At 40.9% G+C, this 25,027-nt stretch overlaps 1 protein-coding gene across 1 annotated transcript; it reads left to right on the top strand.

Moving 5' to 3' along the window:
* Positions 1–1,134: 1,134 nt before the first annotated feature.
* Positions 1,135–3,012, top strand: LOC140810702 (uncharacterized). Its single transcript, XM_073168583.1, has 2 exons — positions 1,135–2,025; positions 2,452–3,012. The coding sequence occupies exons 1-2, from the start codon at positions 1,195–1,197 to the stop codon at positions 2,860–2,862; spliced, it is 1,242 nt and encodes a 413-aa protein (XP_073024684.1). The 5' UTR covers positions 1,135–1,194; the 3' UTR covers positions 2,863–3,012.
* The last annotated feature ends 22,015 nt before the right edge of the window (positions 3,013–25,027 follow it).

Raw genomic sequence — 25,027 nt, 5'->3', positions numbered from 1 at the left:
CCATTTTCTTTTATGGTCTCACTTAGAGCCAATTACTCAAGATGCATTTCTACATCGAGAGTCCATGACATATAATTTTTCCCCGTGATGTCGCGCGCAACAAATTCGAGCTTTGTCAAATTTGACATGATGATACTAAAAAAATTACGATTCATTTTATTAGTTAATGAATATTGCAATACAAAGTAATGGATAAACAACAAGTACAAGAATTTGTAAAAATAAAGAAAACACACGAGGAGGATATTCTCCGATAAATAAAAGACTCGTGAGTATGATAACCAAAATAATTAAAAATAACCTTGAGAAAGTCATCTTCTTTTTTCTTCGAAAATTTTAATGAAGAATAATTTTTAGAGAAGAAGAGAAAGTTGGAGTGATTGAAAGAGTTTGTGAGATCATATTTATAGGACAAAAACTAGTCGTTTTGTTACTGTTTATGACCGTTGGTGTACAAAAAAATATATGTATGTATTTGTATAATTTTATGGTAATAATATGATGTATATAATATTAGACATGTTTAAATAATTATGTATATCATATCACATTATTATAATGAAGTGTCATAATTTATTTTGTTTAAAAACCTTAAAGGCTTTTATACTTGTCGTATCCCTTATCGGGAGTGTGGGATGTCGTCTTAACATCCTCCCAAGATTTATAACAAGTTTTCCAAAAATTTATTTTATTATTTCTAATAATAACATTATATTATATATTAAATATATACACAATAAATAAATAACAATAAAATAAATATTATTGCTTTTTTTACCTTTTTCTTCTGTTTGGAGCTTGGAAAAGTAAGAAGGACTTTTAGAGCTTCGTGCTGATAACATGTTGTGAAAAAGTAAAATTTTATGTTAAAAAGTAAAAATCTCAAACTCTCAAAATTTACCAAACTACATACTTTATAATATTTTTCTCTCTACTCAATTCTATCAAATCTTTACAAATGGAGATCTATTTATAGGATTTCTTTGGAAAACAATCCAAAAACAATTTCATCATTACCATTATCACACAATAATTTTCAATATTTACAACTCTTATTTTTAACATTCAAATATTCAATACACATATTTTAAATTTATTTTTCAACAATTTTGTTTTTTGTTTTTTGGTTTTCCTCAATATTTGTCAAAGAAAAAGAAGGTAAACAAACCCTAAGCAAAAGCTGAGATCAAATTCATGGACATCCTAAAAGAGGAGTTGTTGAAGAAGAGGCAGAGCCTGTCGGAGGATGTCGGAGGCAAAAAGTTCTTCAAGCGTTCTGAAATCGAGCAGAAACGCCTTCAGCGTCTGCGAGAAGAGGAAAAACGGGAAGCCGAGGCCAAAGCCCTCCGCCACAAGAAATCGCAGCAAGAACAGAACGATGACCCTAATTCAACTTCAGGTCAGAATTCCAATCCCGAGATTCCCAAATCCATGCCCGAATCATCCTCTTCGAAGACCCTGTCCGACGAGAAAAAGATCGACGGTCTCAATCTACCGAAGCAAGAAGTTGTCCGCCGCCTCCGCTTCTTGAAACAGCCGGTGACCCTCTTTGGAGAAGACGATGAGGCGAGACTAGACCGTTTGAAGTATGTTCTAAAGGCTGGATTGTTTGAGGTTGATGATACTGATATGACGGAGGGGCAAACTAATGATTTCTTGCGCGATATTGTGGAGCTTAAGAATCGGCAGAAGTCGGGCATTCTGAGTGATAGGAAGAGGAAAGGGAGGGAGGACGCCGGGGAGGATGACGAGAGTGGAAGTCGGGATGATGATTTGAGTGGGGATGGGGGTTCTTCTGGTGTGGATCATGACAAGGATTTGAAACGAATGAAGGCGAATTTCGAGGAGTTGTGCCACGAGGATAAGATTCTAGTGTTCTTTAAGAAGCTGTTGAATGAGTGGAAACAGGAATTGGATGAGATGAGTGAGGCTGAAAAGAGGACGGCCAAAGGGAAGTCCATGGTAGCCACTTTCAAGCAATGTGCCCGTTATTTGAATCCTCTTTTCAAGTTCTGTAGGAAGAAGGTGACTGTCTCTTTTGTTATTACATATTGAAAGTTTGCTACTTTTCTTTCATTACTAGAACACTGAGAGCATCAACTTGTTTACTAAACAGAAATGGAGTGGGGAAGTTAATGAGGGAGGCAGCATAATATAGATGATAAGGCACCATATTTTCTGTTTTAGATCAAATTTTGAAGATCTGCCTTTTGAGCACCTACCCGAATGCAATCTAAAAGATTTTTTTATGCATGGTATTGTAAAATTAATCGAATGTAATAGGGTAGTATGTCAAGAGGGTGTATTAAGATACACTGCTTATCACTTATCAGCCGCTTCACTTAGTCTGTAGATCATAGATGGATAATTACTTGTTGTATACCATTCTAATGATCCATGAATTTAATATCTGAATGCTGGTGGTTTACGTTCTGTTTTTATTCTTTATAGATTCTTCCTGACGATATTCGGCGAGCACTGCTGGTGGTTGTTGATTGTTGTATGAAACGTGACTACCTTGCCGCAATGGACCAGTACATCAAATTGGCGATTGGAAATGCTCCATGGCCCATTGGTGTTACTATGGTTGGTATCCATGAACGTTCTGCACGTGAAAAGATTTATACCAACAGTGTCGCCCACATAATGAATGATGAGACAACTCGTAAGTATTTGCAATCTGTTAAGAGGCTGATGACTTTCTCCCAACGTCGGTATCCAACTATGCCTTCGAAAGCTGTTGAGTTCAACAGTCTTGCAAATGGCAGTGATTTGCAGTCGCTGTTAGCAGAGGAAATGTCATTTGGAGGGAATCATCAAAAGGAGAAGCTTCTATTGATGCCTGCTCCTAAAGAAGACTAGTTATAGATTCAAATTTTATGTCATAGCTTTATGGATTGAAACTTGGCGAATGAACACTGAGATTGAATGTAGTTCTGATGAGAATTTTCACAAAATACACGCCTGAATGTTTCGATCAGTGATGCTGTTAAAGGTATTTTGGAATTTGAATTTTGCTTCTATGTGCCCGTTCTGCCGTCACTAATATAAAGAAAAAACGCTTATGTGAAATTGTAAATGTTTTTAGTCATAACTCAATTTTTGGAACATGACTATAAATGTGCTGTATTGTCACAGATTTAGTTCTCTTAGCTCACATGCGACTTTGGAATGCAACGTTGGAGTCCTTTTTCGAAAGTATGAACTGTCGCATTAGCCTCCCTCGAGCACTGTTGAACATGCTATCCATCATTGAATTTGTAATAGAAGTACCATCCCATTTCCTTCATGCATATTCACCTTTATTTGCATGTATATGTTCTATTCTGAGGACAGGTTTGGATAATGTACACATCTTAGAATTCATAAGATATGGAGCTTACATATCTGGGGTTTTTTTTTTAAAAAAAATAATTTAAATTTTAAAAATAATTCAAATATAATTTTTTTAAAAAAATATGTTGTAAATATATTGCAATCCACGCTTTCCCACAGCAAGCGCGGACACTCCTACGTGGAGCACCGTCTGCGCTTGCTAAGCGCGGACGGTGCTCCATGTAATTTTTTTTCGATTTTTATTATCCGTTCGTTTACTTCGCTTTATTATGTACGTTCTGATCAATTCACGTGAAAAGCTGTGAAAGGCTGAAGATCTGAAAATTCACGTGATCTGAAATTTTTTTTACGTGAACTTCCATAATGCAAATATGAATAATCTTCACATTCTTATTCTCATATATATAAGTGATGAAAAATTGAACGAATGATTTATCAATTGTCTCTTAAAATTTCTCTCAATTTTCATTGACAAAATGTCTAACATCGACGTACTCTTATATTTTGGTGGTCATGTAGTTAGCGATAATGGATCGGTAGAATATATCATTCCATTTGTTAGATCAATACGAGTATTACGATCTATTAATTTAATGGAGTTAGATGAAGTTGTGCATAAAATGTTAGCAATCGATCCAGCGAATTTTTCTCTGAAGATATCAACAAAGTATTCATTCATGGAGAGAGCATCTTGGCATGAAATTCAAGTCAATCTCGTTGATGACGATGCTTTACAGTTTATAATGCAATGTGACAATATGATATTTTGCATATGTACGTTGAAGCAAATTCAATTGAGCATCATGTTGGATTTGATGATCATGAATCCTACGTTCCACATGCATCTGATTCATGTTTCTATAAATGGTGGTTTGCAGGAGCAAGAATCGTATGTTCCACAGGTTACTGAAGGACTCGGTAATATGAGTTCGATGATGTAAGTGGGCCTTGGGATCAATATATAAATGTTTTGTCGGAACAAAATAATTCTCCATATTGGCCTAATCCAACATTAGATACGAGTGCTCGTTGTCCGGATCAGGCCAATAATGATTATATTTGGAGGACTGATTCTGAACCCGATATGTTATACAACGAGTCTGAAGAAGAAGAAGTGAATGTTGATGATGAATTGAATACTTTTACAAATCCTGATGAGGGGACATCATCTCGACAACCACCATGCGACACATTACAGAGGCAGAACGTACCATTTCTTTCAAACACTTCTGAAATGCCATCATTTTTCCATAATTTTTTGGGGAAGAGCCTCCTGATTTTGTCGATGTTCCTTGTGGAGTGCAATCAAGCTATTACAATCCGGATAGAGGTGAATTATATGTTAATATGTTATTTAAAGATAAGAATGATCTTATTGCATCTGTGAAGATTATTCAGTTAGAGTTGTCAGGCGTGAGTACCGTGTCGTGGATAGCACACGAAGTTTGAGGAAGTTACGTTGTAAAACTAATTCTTCTACGGTCAATTGTCGATGGGGATTTCGTGCTTCTTTGAAGGCCAAGACTGGTTATTGGAAAATAACAAAATATGGCAGGCCTCACACATGTATATCTACCTCTGTTGGTATAGACCATAAGAATTTGAGCAGTGATATGGTGGCACATACGCTCTTGGGAGTTGTTCGTTGTGATACTTCGTACGAGACTAAGTATATCATCGAAAATGTGAAGGATAAATATGGATATCAAATCTCGTATACGAAAGCATGGCGAAGTTTGAAACGTGCTATGGAAATTGCTTGTGGTACATGGGAGAGCTCAGTTAAATTGCTTCCAAAATATATTTGTGCTTTGTCCAGATATAATCCGGGAACACCTGTGGAGTGGAAGCATCTCAGATTCAACACTGAAATTTGTAAGACACTGAACTATGTTTTCTGGGCATTCAGGCCATGTGTTGATGGGTTTCGACATTGTCGGAAAATAATTAGTGTCGGTGGTACACATTTGTATACCAAATACAAGCACAAAATGTTGATTGGTGTCACTCTGGATGCGAACAATCAGGTTCGCATTTGCTATTGTGAATGAAGAAACAATAGATTCTTGGAAATGGTTCTTGGAGAACCTAGGAAGACATGTTGTTCGTGGTGAAAATGGTGTGTGTCTTATTCTGATAGGCATAAGGGAATCATGCGACCAACTGAAGATCTACCATATTTTCAACCTCCTTACGGTGTGCATTGTTTTTGTAATTTGAGACATGTGTGTTCAAACTTCAACGCTAAATTCAAAGACGTGCATTTGAAAGATTTATGTTGGGTAGCAGGCACACAAAATCAAATCTGTAAGTTTGAAGCAATAATGGAGGCAATCAAACAAAAATTTTTTTTGGCGCACCGATATTTGGTAGGAATTGCTAAAGAAAAATTGAGTTTGGCTGATGACGGTGGTTGGCGTTGTGGGGTGATGACAACCAATATGTCGGAGTGTTTAAATAGTGTGTTGAAGGGTTCTCGTAGACTTCCTATATCTGCGATAGTTCACTTGACACTTCAGAGGTGCGTACAATATTTCATTGAACGTGTGACAAGAGGTGTTCGTATGGTTCAGTAAAATCAGCTGTGGTCAGATTAATGAGACATTCCTGACTACGAAAACGACGATTACACGAGATTTATGAGACAACCTGATATGAATCTTGACACGAATAAATAGCAAACACGATTAAAAATAAATCGCACCCTCTATTCAATTACGATATTAAGACTCGTGTGTTTTTCCCGATCTTTTGAATCAAGTATTGTGTGATATTCACCTCTAAACTAGCAAGAGTTTAGCAACAAATAAACACGAAGATAAACAATCAAAAACTATACGAACCTTCGAAGAACTTGGCCTACGACAATCCGCACAAGCAACGATCGACAAACGCCACAAAGTTAAAAACTTTGATAAGTTTGATTTGATTTGACAAAGCTTGGCTTTGAAAAGTTGAGAGAAAATTCTCAAAAGTTTTGATAACTCAAAATATTATGTGTATTGTGTGTTCAAAATTCGTCCAAGATATAGTCTAGATATCAAAGATACCAAAAATCTAGTTCCCTAGCAAAGTAAAACTCTAAAGAAGGAAACAAAATCGCGCAGAAAACAGTGGACACGGACCCCGTGCAGACCTCCGTGTCTGGGTCCGTGTACATACTGTACTAATCTTCATCCGGAATCAAGGGGCACGGACCCCGTGCTCACCTCCGTGTACGGGTCCGTGTAGGCACTGTATTCGCCAACTTCAAAGGGCACGGACCCCGTGCCTGGGTCCGTCTCCAGGTCCGTGGAGCCACTGTAAAAACCCTTCCCAGCTTGTGAAGGACACGGACCCCGTGTGCAGGTCCGTGTACTGGTCCGTCCAGACTCGGTCAGCAACACCAATGTTTGAACGACTTTTCGTTGGCCTTCAAACGTACTCCCATGCATCACGACCTCTTCCGGCTTGCTCATGAGTCCTTGTAACGCCTCCTTGAATCTCTTTAGTCGACCCCTCGTGATTGGTCCCTCCGGCAACTGCAAAGGATCCCATGCTTTCCTTGGGACGTCCACGTTCGCATCATCCTCCCCTTCTTGAAAAGGATTTGTCCTCAAATCTTGCTCGTCACCTACATCAAACAACGACAAGTCACTAACATTAAAAGTAGAGCTAACATTATACTCACCCGGCAAGTCGAGTTTGTAGGCATTGTCATTGATCCTCTCAAGAACTTGGAACGGTCCATCGCCCCTAGGTAATAGCTTTGAGCGTCGCTTCTCCGGAAACCTCTCCTTCCTCAAGTGTAGCCACACCCAATCACCCCTCTCGAATACCACCTTCTTTTTCCCCTTGTTAGCTTGCTTGGCATATTGCTCATTCTTCTTCTCAATGTTGGCTTTGGCCTTTTCATGCAACCCCCTAACAAATTCAGCCTTCTTTTTGCCATCCATGTTTAACCTTTCACTCACAGGTAAAGACATCAAATCCAATGGAGTCAAATGATTAAAACCGTATACAATTTCAAATGGTGAATAGTTAGTAGTAGAATGCACACAACGATTATAAGCAAACTCAACAAATGGCAAGCAATTCTCCCAATTCTTTAAGTTCTTCTTGAGAATAGCACGTAATAAAGTTCCTAACGTCCTATTAACAACCTCAGTTTGACCATCAGTCTGAGGATGACAGGTCGTAGAAAACAGTAATTTAGTGCCAAGTTTAGCCCACAGTGTTTTCCAGAAATAACTTAGGAATTTAACATCACGGTCCGACACAATTGTCCTAGGCATGCCATGCAGCCTAACGACTTCTCTAAAGAATAGGTCCGCAATGTAGATGCATCATCCGTCTTGTGACAAGCAATAAAGTGTGCCATTTTTGAAAACCTATCCACAACAACAAATATAGAGTCCCTCCCCTTCTTTGTCCTAGGTAACCCCAAAACAAAGTCCATAGAGATATCAACCCAAGGTTCACTAGGGACGGGAAGTGGTGTATATAATCCATGTGGTAGTGTCCTAGACTTAGCTTGTCTACAAGTTATGCACTTCTCACAAATATGCTCAACATCACGCTTCATGTGTGGCCAATAAAAATATTCATGCAATGCACTTAAAGTCTTAGCCACCCCAAAGTGTCCCATTAGGCCACCCCCATGTGCTTCCCTAACAAGTAATTCACGAATTGATGACTTGGGAATGCACAATCTATCCTCTCTAAACAAGAAACCTTTATGCAAGTAAAATTTATCATGTGGACCATGCATACAAGTTTCAAAAACTTCCTTAAAATCATCATCTAGCACATACAACTCTTTAACAAGTTCAAACCCCAATATTTTAGATTCTAAAGTAGAGAAAAGTACATACCTCCGTGATAGTGCGTCGGCCACTACATTTTCCTTACCTTGCTTATACTTGATCATGTAGGGGAATGTCTCTATGAAGGCCACCCACTTAGCATGTCGCTTGTTCAGCTTTTGTTGCCCCTTGAGGTACTGTAGAGACTCATGATCCGTATGAATCACAAACTCTTTAGGCCTCAAGTAGTGCTGCCACGTCTCAAGAGTCCTCACAAGTGCATAGAACTCCTTGTCATACGTGGGATAGTTCAGCGCTGCCCCATTGAGCTTCTCACTAAAGTACGCCACCGGCCTTCCTCCTTGCATCAACACTCCACCAATACCTACACCTGAAGCATCACATTCAATTTCAAAGGTGTTAGCAAAATCAGGTAAAACAAGTAAAGGAGCATTAATTAATTTTTGCTTGATAAGGTTAAAGGACTTCTCTTGCTCCTCGCCCCAAGAGAATGGAACGTTTTTCTTGATTACCGCCGTCATCGGTGCCGCCAATGTGCTAAAATCCTTGACAAACCTCCTATAGAAGCTTGCAAGACCATGAAAGCTTCGGACTTGACCAATAGTAGTAGGCGTTGGCCAATCTCGAATAGCACTTACCTTGTCTTCATCCACTTGTATCCCTTGTGAACTCACAACGAAACCAAGAAACACAAGTTTGTTTGTACAAAAATCACACTTCTTTAAGTTAGCATACAAATTTTCAGCCCTTAATGTGATTAGCACAAGTTTCAAGTGTTTAACATGCTCTTCAAGATTCTTGCTATACACTAGGATATCATCAAAGTAAACCACAACAAATTTACCTATATGTGCACGCAAGACATGATTCATCAACCTCATAAAGGTGCTAGGTGCATTAGTTAAACCAAAAGGCATAACCATCCACTCATACAACCCATATTTAGTTTTGAAAGAAGTTTTCCACTCATCACCTTCCCTCATCCTGATTTGGTGATACCCACTCCTCAAATCAATCTTACTAAAAATGCAAGACCCATGCAATTCATCTAACATATCATCTAGTCTAGGTATGGGATGCCTATACTTAATGGTTATGTTATTGATTGCCCTACAGTCGACACACATACGCCATGAGCCATCTTTCTTAGGGACTAGTAAAACAGGCACCGCACAAGGTGACATGGACTCACGCACATAACCTTTATCTAATAACTCACTTACCTGCCTTTGTAGCTCCTTAGTCTCCTCCGGATTGCTCCTATAAGCTGGACGGTTCGGCAAGGCACTCCCGGGCACCAAATCAATTTGGTGCTCAATTCCCCTCAATGGTGGTAAGCCTTGAGGTAGCTCCTCCGGAAATACATCGTCAAATTCCTGCAATAATGAAACAACAATGCTCGGAAGGGATCCGGCTATATCACTTGTGTTAAGGAGGATCTCCTTATAAAGAACTAACACAAATGGTTCATGTGTGTGCAACAAGTGTTTTATCTCACCTTTTTGGGCCATATAAGAATTCTTTTTGGCCTCTTTCCTCTCTTTTTCTTTCCCCTCAATTTCTTTCCTCTCTTTTTTTGTTTGTGTGGCTATCTCACTCTTTTCAACTCTCTTTTTTTCAGCCACTTCAATTTTATTTTCAGGGGCCATCTCACTTTTTAATTCACTCTTTTTTTCGGCCTCATCTCTCTTCTTTTTTTTCAAGTGGTCCTCCAATACTTGCTTTGGAGACAATGGAAGTAGCACAACAGATTCCTTTTTTAATACAAACGAGTACTTATTTTTGAAACCGTCGTGAGTCACTCGCCTATCAAATTGCCATGGCCTACCCAACAAGATATGACAAGCATGCATGGGCACCATGTCACACAAAACCTCATCTTTGTACTTCCCAATTGAGAATGACACTAGAACTTGCCTATTAACCCTCACTTCCGCACAATCGTTCAACCATTGAAGCCTATATGGTTGAGGATGTTTTATTGTAGGCAATCCCAATTTTTCAACCATCTCAACACTAGCCACATTGGTGCAACTACCCCCATCTATGATTACATTGCACATCTTATCATTCACAAAACATCTAGTGTGGAACAAGTTCTCTCTTTGGTTAACTTCCTCGTCTTTGACTTGGGCACTCATGATTCGCCTAGTCACTAGCGCTTCTCCTACAACCGCCCCATATCCCTCATCGGGATCCTCCATGTAGTGCCAAATTTCGTACACGCAAAACCCATGCATTTATTTAAATTATTAAAGCATTTAATTTATTTTAAAAGAGTTTAGTCATGCATAATTTATTTAAATGCACTATTTTAAATTAAATTATGTTATGTGATGCACGTTAAAATGTTTTTCGAGTTTCATGTTTCAGGCGATCATTCGAGGCGGGATTGAGGAAAAGACCCGGGGACGATTTTTGGCAATTTTAAGGATGGTATTTTATTTTAGTTGAGTTTGGGGGTATTTTAAATAATTTATTGAGTTTTAGCATTTTTAAGCCTAATTTATTTATTTAGTAATTTTAAGACTTTAAAACTTTTAAAAGTTTAACAGTTGTGCACTTTATTTTATTAGGGAATTTTATTTAAAGATGAGTATAGTTAATATTTTAACTAATTTATTATTTGTGTCAACCTTTTTATTAGCATTTGATTAGCATGTTATTTATTTCAATTAAGCAAAACAAATTCCCTAATTTAAGCACAAAACTCACGCCTACACACACACACACACTTTTACACACACTAAAAATCGTTTAACACACACACACACTTTCACAAAATCAGGTTTTATCATTTGGAGAAAAGAAAACTAGGGTTCTTCATTAGCATAGCAGCCGTCCACCCCCTCTTCAAATCCCAGCATATTTTCGTGATTTCTTCCAAGGAAAAACGCGCCACTTTCGTCCCGGATCAAGCCTCGTGCAGTCCCCGCTTCGACATCGCCGTTTCGGTAACGTTATCATCAAAAAGGCACGTATAACCTGTTCTTTCTGTATCGATCAAGTCATATTATGCGTTGCGTTGTTTTTATGCGTAAAAGTATTGTATGATGCTAGTAGTTTGAGCGGATCATGAATCGGACCAATTTCGAAGGAAAATTTTTAGATCTAAAACTCGTTTTTACTGTTCATGTCAAAACTGCGATTTTTTTGTTCATATTTTGGGAAAACTTTCAACGGCAAAAACGTAGAACTTTTCGATACCTTCGATTTGATATATGATTCGAAATTTTTGGACGAAAAATGAGTGAGTTATGATATTTTCCGTGCGACTGCGCAAACTGAAATTTTCAGAAAATTATGTTATTGATACGTTTTTTGAAGTTTATGGTTGCAGGCTTCGTTGGGGATCGACGGGTGTTTGTTGCTGCGAATAAGTATATTGGTAAAGATGTTTGGAGTATTTTTGAGGCTTTGTTTCATGTCGTTAGGCACCACGTTGAATTAAGCGTCGTAGGAGGAGAAATTGATATCAAATCCGTATTGTGTCGTTGGTTGTGAATTGTTACGCTTGGGGTCGATTTTAATGTTCACTCAGGTTTAGCATATTGTTATGGTGTTCTATGAATGTCTTGAGGAGTAGTTTTGTAGCCATTGAAGTTGATTAGGGAGAAGAATTTTAGTTGACAAATTTTCACGCAGGTTTCAGCGTTCAGTAGCTATACGGACCCAGGGACGGACCCTGACACGGGGTCCGTGTCTTTGCTTTCCCCTTGGTGCGTCTATACAGTAGGTACACGGACCTGGTTCCGGACCCTTACACGGGGTCCGTGCCCCGTCCCTTCCCGAGTACTCCTATCACAGTATGTACACGGACCCTCACCCGGACCCTCACACGGGGTCCGTGTCTTCGAGTTTCAGTCGATGTCCTCTTCCAGAGCCTACACGGACCCCCATCCGGACCCAAGCACGGGGTCCGTGCCTCCTTCATTTTTCGACACGTACTTTACAGTAGGTAGACGGAGACCGTACACGGACCCGGGCTAGGGGTCCGTGTACACACTGTTTGGGAAAAATATATTTTTGATACTTTTAAGTTTGAAGCTATGGATTAGTGCAAGGATTACTAAGGTCATGTCATGGATAATTATAGAAGGTCCTAAGGTATGATCGAGCTTGAGAGTAAGTATGATTTCTACGTCTAAGTTATGCATGTTAAGCCTTTGAATTCATGTTAGTACGTTGCAGCAACTCCCCCGGTCGAAGTCCAACGAATCCCTCAACGCCAAGTAAGTATGTTGACGTGCAAGAAAATATTTTAAGTTTTGAGGTATGCTAAATGTCTTGTGACCAAATTATGTTTAGGATTGGAAAGCGTTAAATTATGAACGGGGACCAATCCGCCCGTTAAATTATGAACGGGTTAGATCGTGGTTGTGAAGCGTTAAATTATGAACGTGGATCAACTGGCCTGTTAAATTATGAACAGGGATCTTATGTATGCGGCAGTGGATACGTCCCTGTCAGCCCAGTACTGTGGTATAGTCTGATCAGGCTCTTTTACGTTATGGGTCACTTGCTTTGAAACATGCCTCTATGAAAATGATCATGTTATGTATGTTTACGTATGCAGTATGTTATGAAAGTTTATGTTGATGGCACGTCTAGTTTCGTATGTTCAAGTTTCAAGTTATGTATGTCCTATTTTAAAGTTGCATGCGATTTTATTACGTAGTACTAGTTATCCCAGTTTATACGTGTTGAGTCTTTAGACTCACTAGACTTGATCGATGCAGGTGAGTATGTTGATGAGGAGACGGGAGGTGGCGACCAAGGGGCAGGCTTGGACTAGGCGGGAGGCTAACCCGAGGACCGCAAAGTTTATGCTTTTATGCAAAGTTTAAAATACTCTGATTTTATGTTTTGGGATGCGAGACAGTTTGAGACAGCTTTTCTTTTAGAAAATTTTAATTGTGATGATTGATTTTAAAGATATTTTTATGATTGATGAGTGACGACCGTATTGATGTTATGTTTTCTTTTATATAAGAAAATTTTTAATTTTTCCGCAAATTTATAGTAGTAAAGAATACGGTTCGTTACAGTTGGTATCAGAGCCAGGTTCTTGTAAAGGGTTACGCCTACTGCCAGTCGCAAGAAGCTCTCGAAGTCACACCTCAAGTCTGTAAGTTTAAAGTTTTGAGTTATGCTATGTATTATGCATTAAGTTATGATTTCATCACGTCTATGTTTTAAACTCGATTTACGTGCATCTTATGGGTATTATATTCTTGCATGTTGGGTTTACGTGTTGGGTAATTGTTGGAACAGTATGCCTCCTAGACGTTTGGTTAACCAGGAAGATAGGGCTGAGGATAGGGAGCATCGAGAGGAGGAAAGAGCCAATCCTCCGCCACCACCACCTCCAGATATGCAGGCTCAGATGCTTGCCGGTATGACACAGTTCTTCGCACAGTTTGCGGGGAACCAGGCAGTAGCAGGCACAGGGGCGAGGCCCCAACCAGAGGCAGTATATGAGAGGTTTCGGAGGATGAGTCCGAAGGAGTTTTCGGGTACTACTGACCCGATGGTCGCTGAAGGATGGATCAAGTCCATCGAAGCGATTTTCGACTTTATGGAGCTGGCAGACGCTGATAGGGTTCGTTGTGCCATCTTCTTATTGACTGGAGACGCCAGGTTATGGTGGGAGAGCGCGTCCGTGGCGGTTAATCTGCAAGTATTGCCGTGGAATGGTTTCAAGGAAGTTTCTACTCAAAGTACTTCACTGAGGAGGTACGAACCAGACTCACCAACGAGTTTATGACGCTGCGACAGGGAGACAGCAGCGTGGCAGATTTTGTGAGGAAATTTGAGAGGGGGTGTCACTTTGTACCCCTCATTGCTAATGATGCCCAAGCAAAGTTGAGGCACTTTCTGAATGGTTTACGGCCGATCCTGCGCCGCGATGTGAGGGTAGCTGGCCCTACTTCTTATGCAGTTGCTGTTTCTAGGGCGCTGGCTGCAGAGCAAGACCAGCGAGATATTGAGGCAGATAGGCAGGGCAAGAGGCCCTATCAGGCTCCACCGCAGCCACACCACCAGCAGCAGAATCAGAGGCCTCAGTTTAAGAAACCGTATCAGGGGCCGCCAGCGAAGAAGCCTTATCAGGGACCACCAAAGGGCAAGGGTCCAGTTCAGCAACAAGGGGCTCCTCAGAAGCCCGTTGCATTCCCCGTGTGTCCAAAATGCAATCGTCAACACCCGGGACAGTGCTTGTATGGATCAGGCAGGTGCTTCAAATGTGGAGCTACGGACCACATGCTGAAAGAGTGCCCACAGTGGAAGCAACCCACCCAGGGCAGGGTATTCGCCATGCATGCTCAGGAGGCGGATCCAGACACTACTTTACTGACAGGTAACCTTCCTACCTAAGCTCGACATTTCGCCGCCTTGCATGTGAAATTTTACTTGGGATTATTAGCGTGCTATTAATACTTTGGGTACCTAAGGTTATTGAGTTCCATTGTGCTTAAGGTTTATGGTATAAATTTTGAGATATAAGTCAGTTTGTGTTGTGCTAACGCGTCTCAGGAAACATTTTCATTAAGAGACTATCCACAACCGCGTTGATAGACTCAGGAGCCACTCACTCCTTCATATCAGAGACGTTTGCCAATCATTTAGACCTCAAGTCCATTGGCCTAGACGTGAATTTTTCGGTAGTAGTCCCATCAGGGGAAGAGCTGTTAGCTACCAGTGTGGTCAGAGATATCGACCTAGAACTGCATGGCCACCTAGTATATGCAGATTTAATCATATTGCCGATGCCAGAATTCGACATTATCTTGGGCATGGACTGGCTGACTAAGAATAGAGTTCTGATAGATTTTCAGAAGAGGTCAGTTTTAGTTAGACCGCCGGGCATGGAGCAATTTCTTTTTGAGCCAGCCAGATGGAGAAGCTTTCCTCGCATGATTTCATGCATGCAGGCGAGGAGTTTGATCTCCAAGGGATGTCAAGCCTTTTTGGCTAGTATTATTTCAGCGCCTGACGTGTCCACTCCATCCTTATCAGAGGTGCCAGTAGTCAAAGAATTTCCAGACGTCTTTCCTGATGACGTCACCGGTCTTCCACCAGAGAGAGAGGTGGAGTTTGCAATCGATCTCGTGCCAGGCACCGCGCCAATCTCCAAGGCGCCATACAGATTAGCTCCAACTGAGATGTTAGAGCTCAAACAGCAGATTCAGGAGCTCCTCGACAAAGGGTTTATCCGCCCTAGTTTCTCACCGTGGGGCGCACCAGTGCTTTTTGTGAAGAAGAAGGATGGGAGCATGAGACTGTGCATCGATTACCGTGAGCTGAACAAGGTAACGATCAAGAACAAATACCCGTTGCCTAGAATCGAAGACTTGTTCGATCAGTTGCAGGGAGCTACCGTGTTCTCTAAGATAGATCTTCGATCAGGGTATCATCAGCTGAAAGTTAAGGATGCAGATGTTCATAAGACAGCTTTCAGGACCAGATACGGGCATTACGAGTTCTTAGTAATGCCGTTCGGATTGACCAATGCTCCAGCAATTTTCATGGATCTCATGAACCGAGTATTTCAGCCGTTCCTCGATCAATTCGTCATAGTATTCATTGACGACATTCTTATTTACTCGAAGAGCCATGAGGAGCACAACCAGCATTTGAGGACAGTTTTGCAGACCTTGCAGAGTCGCAAGTTATTTGCGAAGTTCAGTAAGTGTGAATTTTGGCTGCAGAAAGTTGCATTTTTGGGGCATATAGTATCCAGCAGTGGTATTGAGGTGGACCCATCGAAGGTAGCAGCTGTCAAGGAATGGGTTGAGCCAAAGAACGCATCAGAAATCCGCAGCTTTTTGGGTTTAGCAGGCTACTACCGTAAGTTTATTATGGGATTTTCGTCCATAGCAGTGCCGCTCACCTCACTAACCAAGAAAAATGCAAAGTTTGTGTGGAGTGAGGAATGCCAGAAGAGCTTCGACACCTTGAAGCAAGCTCTTATTTCGGCGCCAGTGCTAGCCATGCCGACAGGGCAAGGCGAGTTTGTGCTTTATACCGATGCATCTAAGCTCGGATTAGGCGCAGTGTTGATGCAGCAAGGTCGGGTCATAGCTTATGCTTCCAGACAGTTAAAGGTGCATGAGAAGAACTACCCGACGCACGACCTTGAATTAGCCGCCGTTGTCTTTGCACTGAAAATTTGGAGACACTATCTATACGGCGAGAAATGTCAGATCTTCACCGACCACAAGAGTCTCAAATATTTCTTCACGCAGAAAGAGTTGAATATGAGACAGAGACGGTGGTTAGAACTTGTGAAGGATTACGACTGCGAGATTAGCTACCATCCGGGAAAAGCTAATGTTGTCGCAGACGCCTTGAGCATAAAAGTGGCAGTGGTAGCTCAGTTGACAGCTCAGAGACCACTACAGTCGGAGATTCAGAAGTTTGGTCTAGAGATTTATCGTGATGGCAAGGCTCCTAGGCTGTCTAATCTGACAGTCAAATCTGATTTGCTAGACCGCATCCGAGCAGGACAGTCTTCAGATGAGCAACTACAGAAATGGAGACTGAAAGACGAAGCCAAGGGCCGTGTGCTGTACACAGTTTCAGACGGCATTGTGAGATACAGAAGTAGAATGTGGGTGCCTAGTGTTGGTTCGATCAGACAGGATATTTTGACAGAGGCACACGCATCTCCGTATTCCATTCATCCAGGAGGCACCAAGATGTACAGAGACCTTCAGTTATTGTATTGGTGGCCAGGGATGAAACGAGACATCCGTAGATTCGTATCAGAATGTCTCACTTGTCAGCAAGTAAAAGCTGAACATCAGAGACCAGCAGGGTTGGTAAAGTCACTCCCCATCCCCGAGTGGAAGTGGGAGAACATTACTATGGATTTTGTTGTTGGGTTGCCGAGATCAGTCAGAGGATCAAATTCTATTTGGGTTATAGTGGACCGACTCACTAAGTCAGCGCATTTTCTGCCAGTGAAGACGACTTTCTCCATGACGCAGTATGCGGATCTTTATATCCAGGAGATCGTCCGGTTGCATGGTTTCCCAGTCTCTATTGTGTCCGACAGGGACCCGAGGTTTACATCGTCCTTCTGGAAGAGCTTACTTGCAGCCATGGGGACGAAGTTACTGTTCAGTACAGCTTTTCACCCGCAGACAGATGGCCAGTCTGAGCGAGTGATTCAGATTTTGGAAGACTTGCTAAGAGCTTGCATGATTGATTTTCAAGGAACTTGGGAGTCTAGACTACCTCTAGTGGAGTTCACATACAACAACAGCTTCCAAGCATCTATTGGTATGGCTCCCTATGAGGCGTTGTACGGGAGGAAGTGCAGATCACCAGTTCATTGGGATGAAGTTGGTGAGAGGACAGAACTTGGTCCAGAAATAGTTCAGCAGACTGCGGACGTGGTGGTCAAAATTCGTGATAGAATGAAGACCGCCCAGAGCCGTCAGAAGAGCTATGCAGATAAAAGAAGGAGAGATCTCGAGTTTGCTGTAGGAGATCACGTTTTTATCAAGATAGCACCTATGAAGGGTGTTATGAGATTTGGGAAGAGGGGTAAGTTGAGTCCGAAGTTTATTGGACCGTTTGAGATCTTGGACAGAGTTGGGACGCTAGCGTATCGTGTAGCCCTTCCGCCGAATCTGGCCGGGGTGCACAATGTGTTCCATGTCTCGATGTTGAGAAAATATTTGGCTAATCCCTCTCATGTGCTGAGTTATGAGCCGTTACAGTTGACTCCAGATTTGTCTTACGAGGAAAGACCGACTCAAATCCTCGACCGACAGGAGCGCAGACTCCGGAACAAAGTGACTAAGCTAGTCAAAGTTCGGTGGTTGAACCAATCGGTGGAAGAAGCCACTTGGGAGTCAGAGGCCGACATGAGACTTCGCTACCCGGAGTTGTTCGGTAAGACTTAATTTCGAGGACGAAATTTTATAAGTGGGGGAGGAACTGTAGTGCCAAATTTCGTACACGCAAAACCCATGCATTTATTTAAATTATTAAAGCATTTAATTTATTTTAAAAGAGTTTAGTCATGCATAATTTATTTAAATGCACTATTTTAAATTAAATTATGTTATGTGATGCACGTTAAAATGTTTTTCGAGTTTCATGTTTCAGGCGATCATTCGAGGCGGGATTGAGGAAAAGACCCGGGGACGATTTTTGGCAATTTTAAGGATGGTATTTTATTTTAGTTGAGTTTGGGGGTATTTTAAATAATTTATTGAGTTTTAGCATTTTTAAGCCTAATTTATTTATTTAGTAATTTTAAGACTTTAAAACTTTTAAAAGTTTAACAGTTGTGCACTTTATTTTATTAGGGAATTTTATTTAAAGATGAGTATAGTTAATATTTTAACTAATTTATTATTTGTGTCAACCTTTTTATTAGCATTTGATTAGCATGTTATTTATTTCAATTAAGCAAAACAAATTCCCTAATTTAAGCACAAAACTCACGCCTACACACACACACACACTTTTACACACACTAAAAATCGTTTAACACACACACACACTTTCACAAAATCAGGTTTTATCATTTGGAGAAAAGAAAACTAGGGTTCTTCATTAGCATAGCAGCCGTCCACCCCCTCTTCAAATCCCAGCATATTTTCGTGATTTCTTCCAAGGAAAAACGCGCCACTTTCGTCCCGGATCAAGCCTCGTGCAGTCCCCGCTTCGACATCGCCGTTTCGGTAACGTTATCATCAAAAAGGCACGTATAACCTGTTCTTTCTGTATCGATCAAGTCATATTATGCGTTGCGTTGTTTTTATGCGTAAAAGTATTGTATGATGCTAGTAGTTTGAGCGGATCATGAATCGGATCAATTTCGAAGGAAAATTTTTAGATCTAAAACTCGTTTTTACTGTTCATGTCAAAACTGCGATTTTTCTGTTCATATTTTGGGAAAACTTTCAACGGAAAAAACGTAGAACTTTTCGATACCTTCGATTTGATATATGATTCGAAATTTTTGGACGAAAAATGAGTGAGTTATGATATTTTCCGTGCGACTGCGCAAACTGAAATTTTCAGAAAATTATGTTATTGATACGTTTCTTGAAGTTTATGGTTGCAGGCTTCGTTGGGGATCGACGGGTGTTTGTTGCTGCGAATAAGTATATTGGTAAAGATGTTTGGAGTATTTTTGAGGCTTTGTTTCATGTCGTTAGGCACCACGTTGAATTAAGCGTCGTAGGAGGAGAAATTGATATCAAATCCGTATTGTGTCGTTGGTTGTGAATTGTTACGCTTGGGGTCGATTTTAATGTTCACTCAGGTTTAGCATATTGTTATGGTGTTCTATGAATGTCTTGAGGAGTAGTTTTGTAGCCATTGAAGTTGATTAGGGAGAAGAATTTTAGTTGACAAATTTTCACGCAGGTTTCAGCGTTCAGTAGCTATACGGACCCAGGGACGGACCCTGACACGGGGTCCGTGTCTTTGCTTTCCCCTTGGTGCGTCTATACAGTAGGTACACGGACCTGGTTCCGGACCCTTACACGGGGTCCGTGCCCCGTCCCTTCCCGAGTACTCCTATCACAGTATGTACACGGACCCTCACCCGGACCCTCACACGGGGTCCGTGTCTTCGAGTTTCAGTCGATGTCCTCTTCTAGAGCCTACACGGACCCCCATCCGGACCCAAGCACGGGGTCCGTGCCTCCTTCATTTTTCGACACGTACTTTACAGTAGGTAGACGGAGACCGTACACGGACCCGGGCTAGGGGTCCGTGTACACACTGTTTGGGAAAAATATATTTTTGATACTTTTAAGTTTGAAGCTATGGATTAGTGCAAGGATTACTAAGGTCATGTCATGGATAATTATAGAAGGTCCTAAGGTATGATCGAGCTTGAGAGTAAGTATGATTTCTACGTCTAAGTTATGCATGTTAAGCCTTTGAATTCATGTTAGTACGTTGCAGCAACTCCCCCGGTCGAAGTCCAACGAATCCCTCAACGCCAAGTAAGTATGTTGACGTGCAAGAAAATATTTTAAGTTTTGAGGTATGCTAAATGTCTTGTGACCAAATTATGTTTAGGATTGGAAAGCGTTAAATTATGAACGGGGACCAATCCGCCCGTTAAATTATGAACGGGTTAGATCGTGGTTGTGAAGCGTTAAATTATGAACGTGGATCAACTGGCCTGTTAAATTATGAACAGGGATCTTATGTATGCGGCAGTGGATACGTCCCTGTCAGCCCAGTACTGTGGTATAGTCTGATCAGGCTCTTTTACGTTATGGGTCACTTGCTTTGAAACATGCCTCTATGAAAATGATCATGTTATGTATGTTTACGTATGCAGTATGTTATGAAAGTTTATGTTGATGGCACGTCTAGTTTCGTATGTTCAAGTTTCAAGTTATGTATGTCCTATTTTAAAGTTGCATGCGATTTTATTACGTAGTACTAGTTATCCCAGTTTATACGTGTTGAGTCTTTAGACTCACTAGACTTGATCGATGCAGGTGAGTATGTTGATGAGGAGACGGGAGGTGGCGACCAAGGGGCAGGCTTGGACTAGGCGGGAGGCTAACCCGAGGACCGCAAAGTTTATGCTTTTATGCAAAGTTTAAAATACTCTGATTTTATGTTTTGGGATGCGAGACAGTTTGAGACAGCTTTTCTTTTAGAAAATTTTAATTGTGATGATTGATTTTAAAGATATTTTTATGATTGATGAGTGACGACCGTATTGATGTTATGTTTTCTTTTATATAAGAAAATTTTTAATTTTTCCGCAAATTTATAGTAGTAAAGAATACGGTTCGTTACACTCCAACTCCGGCATATCATCATCACTACCCTCGCCATCTCCCTCACTTTGAGACTCATACTCACCATAATCATTTAAGAACATGACCCTCTTATTAGGACACTCACTAGCAATATGGCCCAACCCTTGACATCTAAAACATTTTGTATCTCTAGAACGAGTAGTTGGAATTTCAGATTTACCTTGTACTCCATGTCTAGGTGTCTCTTGCTTTGGTTCAAACTTAGGCTTGGTCACCACTTTGCTATCATCTCGCTTGGCCGCATTTGGTCGCCAAGAAGAAGACGAACCCCCGGTTTGGTTGGTGCGACCAACTCCACGCCTTTTGAGTTGTTGCTCCACCTTTATAGCCATTTGCACCATTTCGTCTAGATCTAAGTAGTGCCGAAGCTCCACTTGATCTTGAATCTCCCTGTTCAAACCACAAAGAAAACGAGCCATGGTTGCTTCATTATCTTCCTCAATGTTGGTCCTAATCATGACTACCTCCATCTCCTTATAGTAGTCCTCCACACTCTTTAACCCCTGCCTCAAAGTTTGTAGCCTTTTGAACATCTCTCTATAATAGTGGTTTGGCACAAACCTCTTCCTCATAACCCTCTTCATCTCATCCCAAGACTCAATAGGCCTTTCATTATACTTTCTTCTAGTGGTCACTAATTGATCCCACCAGATGAGTGCATAATCCATAAATTCAACTACCGCCAACCTAACCTTTTTGAGCTCGGAGTATTGGTGACAGTCGAATACAAACTCTACCCTCTTTCCCCACTCTAGATACGCTTCCGGATCCGACTTCCCATGGAAAGAAGGGATTTTCATCTTAATGCCACTCATATTCCCATCATCTCTATGCCCATCATTATATCTACCTCGCATAGCTTCGCCTCGACCTCTTCCAACTCCTCTACCTCTTCCATTCCTACCCCAAGTTTCATTTTGACTCTCCTCTTCCCCACCTAAGTCATACTCCTCCTCTTCACCTCTACCAAAATCTCTACCCTTAGATTTACCCCCACTAGCACTCACTTCCATCCTATCCAAACGCTCATGTAGGGCCTCCATCTCAACCTTTATCATCCTAGAAAAATGCCCCGACAACGCCTCTATTTGGAACTTAGACAACTCCGAATTCGAACTATCTCCTACCTCCCTCTCCATTTAATTTCAAAGTTGTACCTGCAAGAAAAGGTTAGTAGAAATAAAATAATCCTCACCCAAATGCTCACGGTCACTCCAAAGAAATTCACTCGTCTCTCCTCTCTTTTTTTTTTTTGCTCACAACAAATACTCACTAGTCACTCTAAAGAAATAACACTCACACTCAAATGTTTCCACTCGAATTTGATAGTACTCTCAAAAGTGTGCTCAAGCTTTGTATTTGGGATATCAAACAATCAAGGTTCGAACTTGTGAACAAATGCGACCGACTCACTTGGACTGTGTAGACAAGCAATTCGAATATAAATATATATTTATATATATATATATATATATTTTTTTTTTGACTGTGTGAGACAATTGAATATGACTCTATGAAGACAATAGAACAATATATCAAAAAGAAATAATGGTGAATTTTCGGAATTTTTGTACTTTTTTTTTTTTTTTTTTTTTTTTTTTTTTTTTTTTGCTCTTTGAATTCCGAAAATTCAAAAGAAAAAAAAAAGACTCAAAATTTCGTGTATCACAGATTCACGAAAAAAATACGAAGAACGATAGAACAAACAGATCTGAAAGCGGAATTAAATAATAATTAGATCTGCGTAAAGAACAATTGATAAACTCACTTGAATTCAATTAACCTGGGCTCTTATACCAAATGATATGAATCTTGACACGAATAAATAGCAAACACGATTAAAAATAAATCGCACCCTCTATTCAATTACGATATTAAGACTCGTGTGTTTTTCCCGATCTTTTGAATCAAGTATTGTGTGATATTCACCTCTAAACTAGCAAGAGTTTAGCAACAAATAAACACGAAGATAAACAATCGAAAACTATACGAACCTTCGAAGAACTTGGCCTACGACAATCCGCACAAGCAACGATCGACAAACGCCACAAAGTTAAAAACTTTGATAAGTTTGATTTGATTTGACAAAGCTTGGCTTTGAAAATTTGAGAGAAAATTTTCAAAAGTTTTGATAACTCAAAATATTATGTGTATTGTGTGTTCAAAATTCGTCCAAGATATAGTCTAGATATCAAAGATACCAAAAATCTAGTTCCCTAGCAAAGTAAAACTCTAAAGAAGGAAACAAAATCGCGCAGAAAACAGTGGACACGGACCCCGTGCAGACCTCTGTGTCTGGGTCCGTGTACATATTGTACTAATCTTCATCCGGAATCAAGGGGCACGGACCCCGTGCTCACCTCCGTGTACGGGTCCGTGTAGGCACTGTATTCGCCAACTTCAAAGGGCACGGACCCCGTGCCTGGGTCCGTCTCCAGGTCCGTGGAGCCACTGTAAAAACCCTTCCCAGCTTGTGAAGGACACGGACCCCTTGTGCAGGTCCGTGTACTGGTCCGTCCAGACTCGGTCAGCAACACCAATGTTTGAACGACTTTTCGTTGGCCTTCAAACGTACTCCCATGCATCACGACCTCTTCCGGCTTGCTCATGAGTCCTTGTAACGCCTCCTTGAATCTCTTTAGTCGACCCCTCGTGATTGGTCCCTCCGGCAACTGCAAAGGATCCCCATGCTTTCCTTGGGACGTCCACGTTCGCATCACAGCATTATCCATATGATAAGATAATCAACACCCTTTGTGACCCAGGTACAATTTGGAAGCTAAATAATCAGCGAGCTTGCATGAGTAGGGAGGCATATAACTGGTACCATTTTGTCGCAACGCGGTTGATGCCATCTGGGCATGTCTCTGATGTCACATAAACGAAAGCAGCATTGGTGTATTGCATCATCACCGGGAAGATAGTGGATACAGGTCGGGTGATTATGAATTCGATTCTGCAGGCGGCACAGGGCACATCTACAGTTAGCATGCCCCATTCTTCGACCATCACGGAGCTCTGCCGCTTAACTGAGGTTATATGGGATGATAGTGAGCCAGTCTTGCACAATAAAGGCGATATTTTAATTTTCGGAAAGATCTCGAGAGATAAAAGTCGGAGGCAGATTGAGAGTGGTACGGGCGAGGGTTCAGGGAGTGGAGCACAACCACAGCCCGCCAGACATGTACAACACGCAGGACAGACACGTTCAGAGAGGGGAAAAACTGCACACCAGTGTCTTGATGACATAGAGCGCATGATGAGGAGACAATGACAGATAGAATGCGAGCAGTGGCAGATGACAAGCGAGCAGTGGGATTACGTGCATGATTTTCATCGTGTGCTCGCGCATCGCTTCCCTGCGACTAGCGCCTCCGAAGAGCCATATCCAACCCCCCCAGCATTTTCACATCGACCCGTCGAGGATGATTTTGAGCATGATGAGGATGAGCTGTCAAGCGAGGACAGCGAGTCCTGATGCCTTTTCTGATTTGGAATCTTTCCCTTTCGTTTAAAGTTTGTTATGAAATAATATTACGGATCACGTGTTTTTTATGACACTATGAGTTGAGGTGTATGTTTGTATTATTAAATTTCGTTATGGTTTAACTATGTTTCTTTGTTGTGCTATATCTCAATCGATGGAAACAACTTGTATAGATAATACGATTTAGAATATGAAAAAATGCAAACTGTATAACAATATAAATTATATAGATAAAATTAAGAAGAAGAAGAATTGTCATAATTGAAATGATACAAATGACTCCCTGTTCCATAATCAGGTGGATTACGTCTTCTCGTCCTTCTACGCAATCCTACATTTTCATGATTTTCCTCATTTGAGTTATATGGATAAGTGATAGATGAAATAACATTCCTCTGTGGTCGAGTGTCATGCAAAATATGTGGAGGTCCAACATTAAGCAAATTCGTAAAACTTTGTGTGTTCGACCAATAAGGAGTCTGAAAATCCGGCTGACCAAACGAACGAAAGTCAGCAAACCCCGAAAAATCCAGGTTGAGAAGTAGAGGTTCCTGCAACATTCAATTCAGCTGACATAACAATAG

Source organism: Primulina eburnea, chromosome 13, assembly GCF_022965805.1.
Source record: "Primulina eburnea isolate SZY01 chromosome 13, ASM2296580v1, whole genome shotgun sequence".
NCBI lineage: Eukaryota > Viridiplantae > Streptophyta > Magnoliopsida > Lamiales > Gesneriaceae > Primulina > Primulina eburnea.
This window is presented reverse-complemented; position numbering and strand designations above follow the sequence as displayed.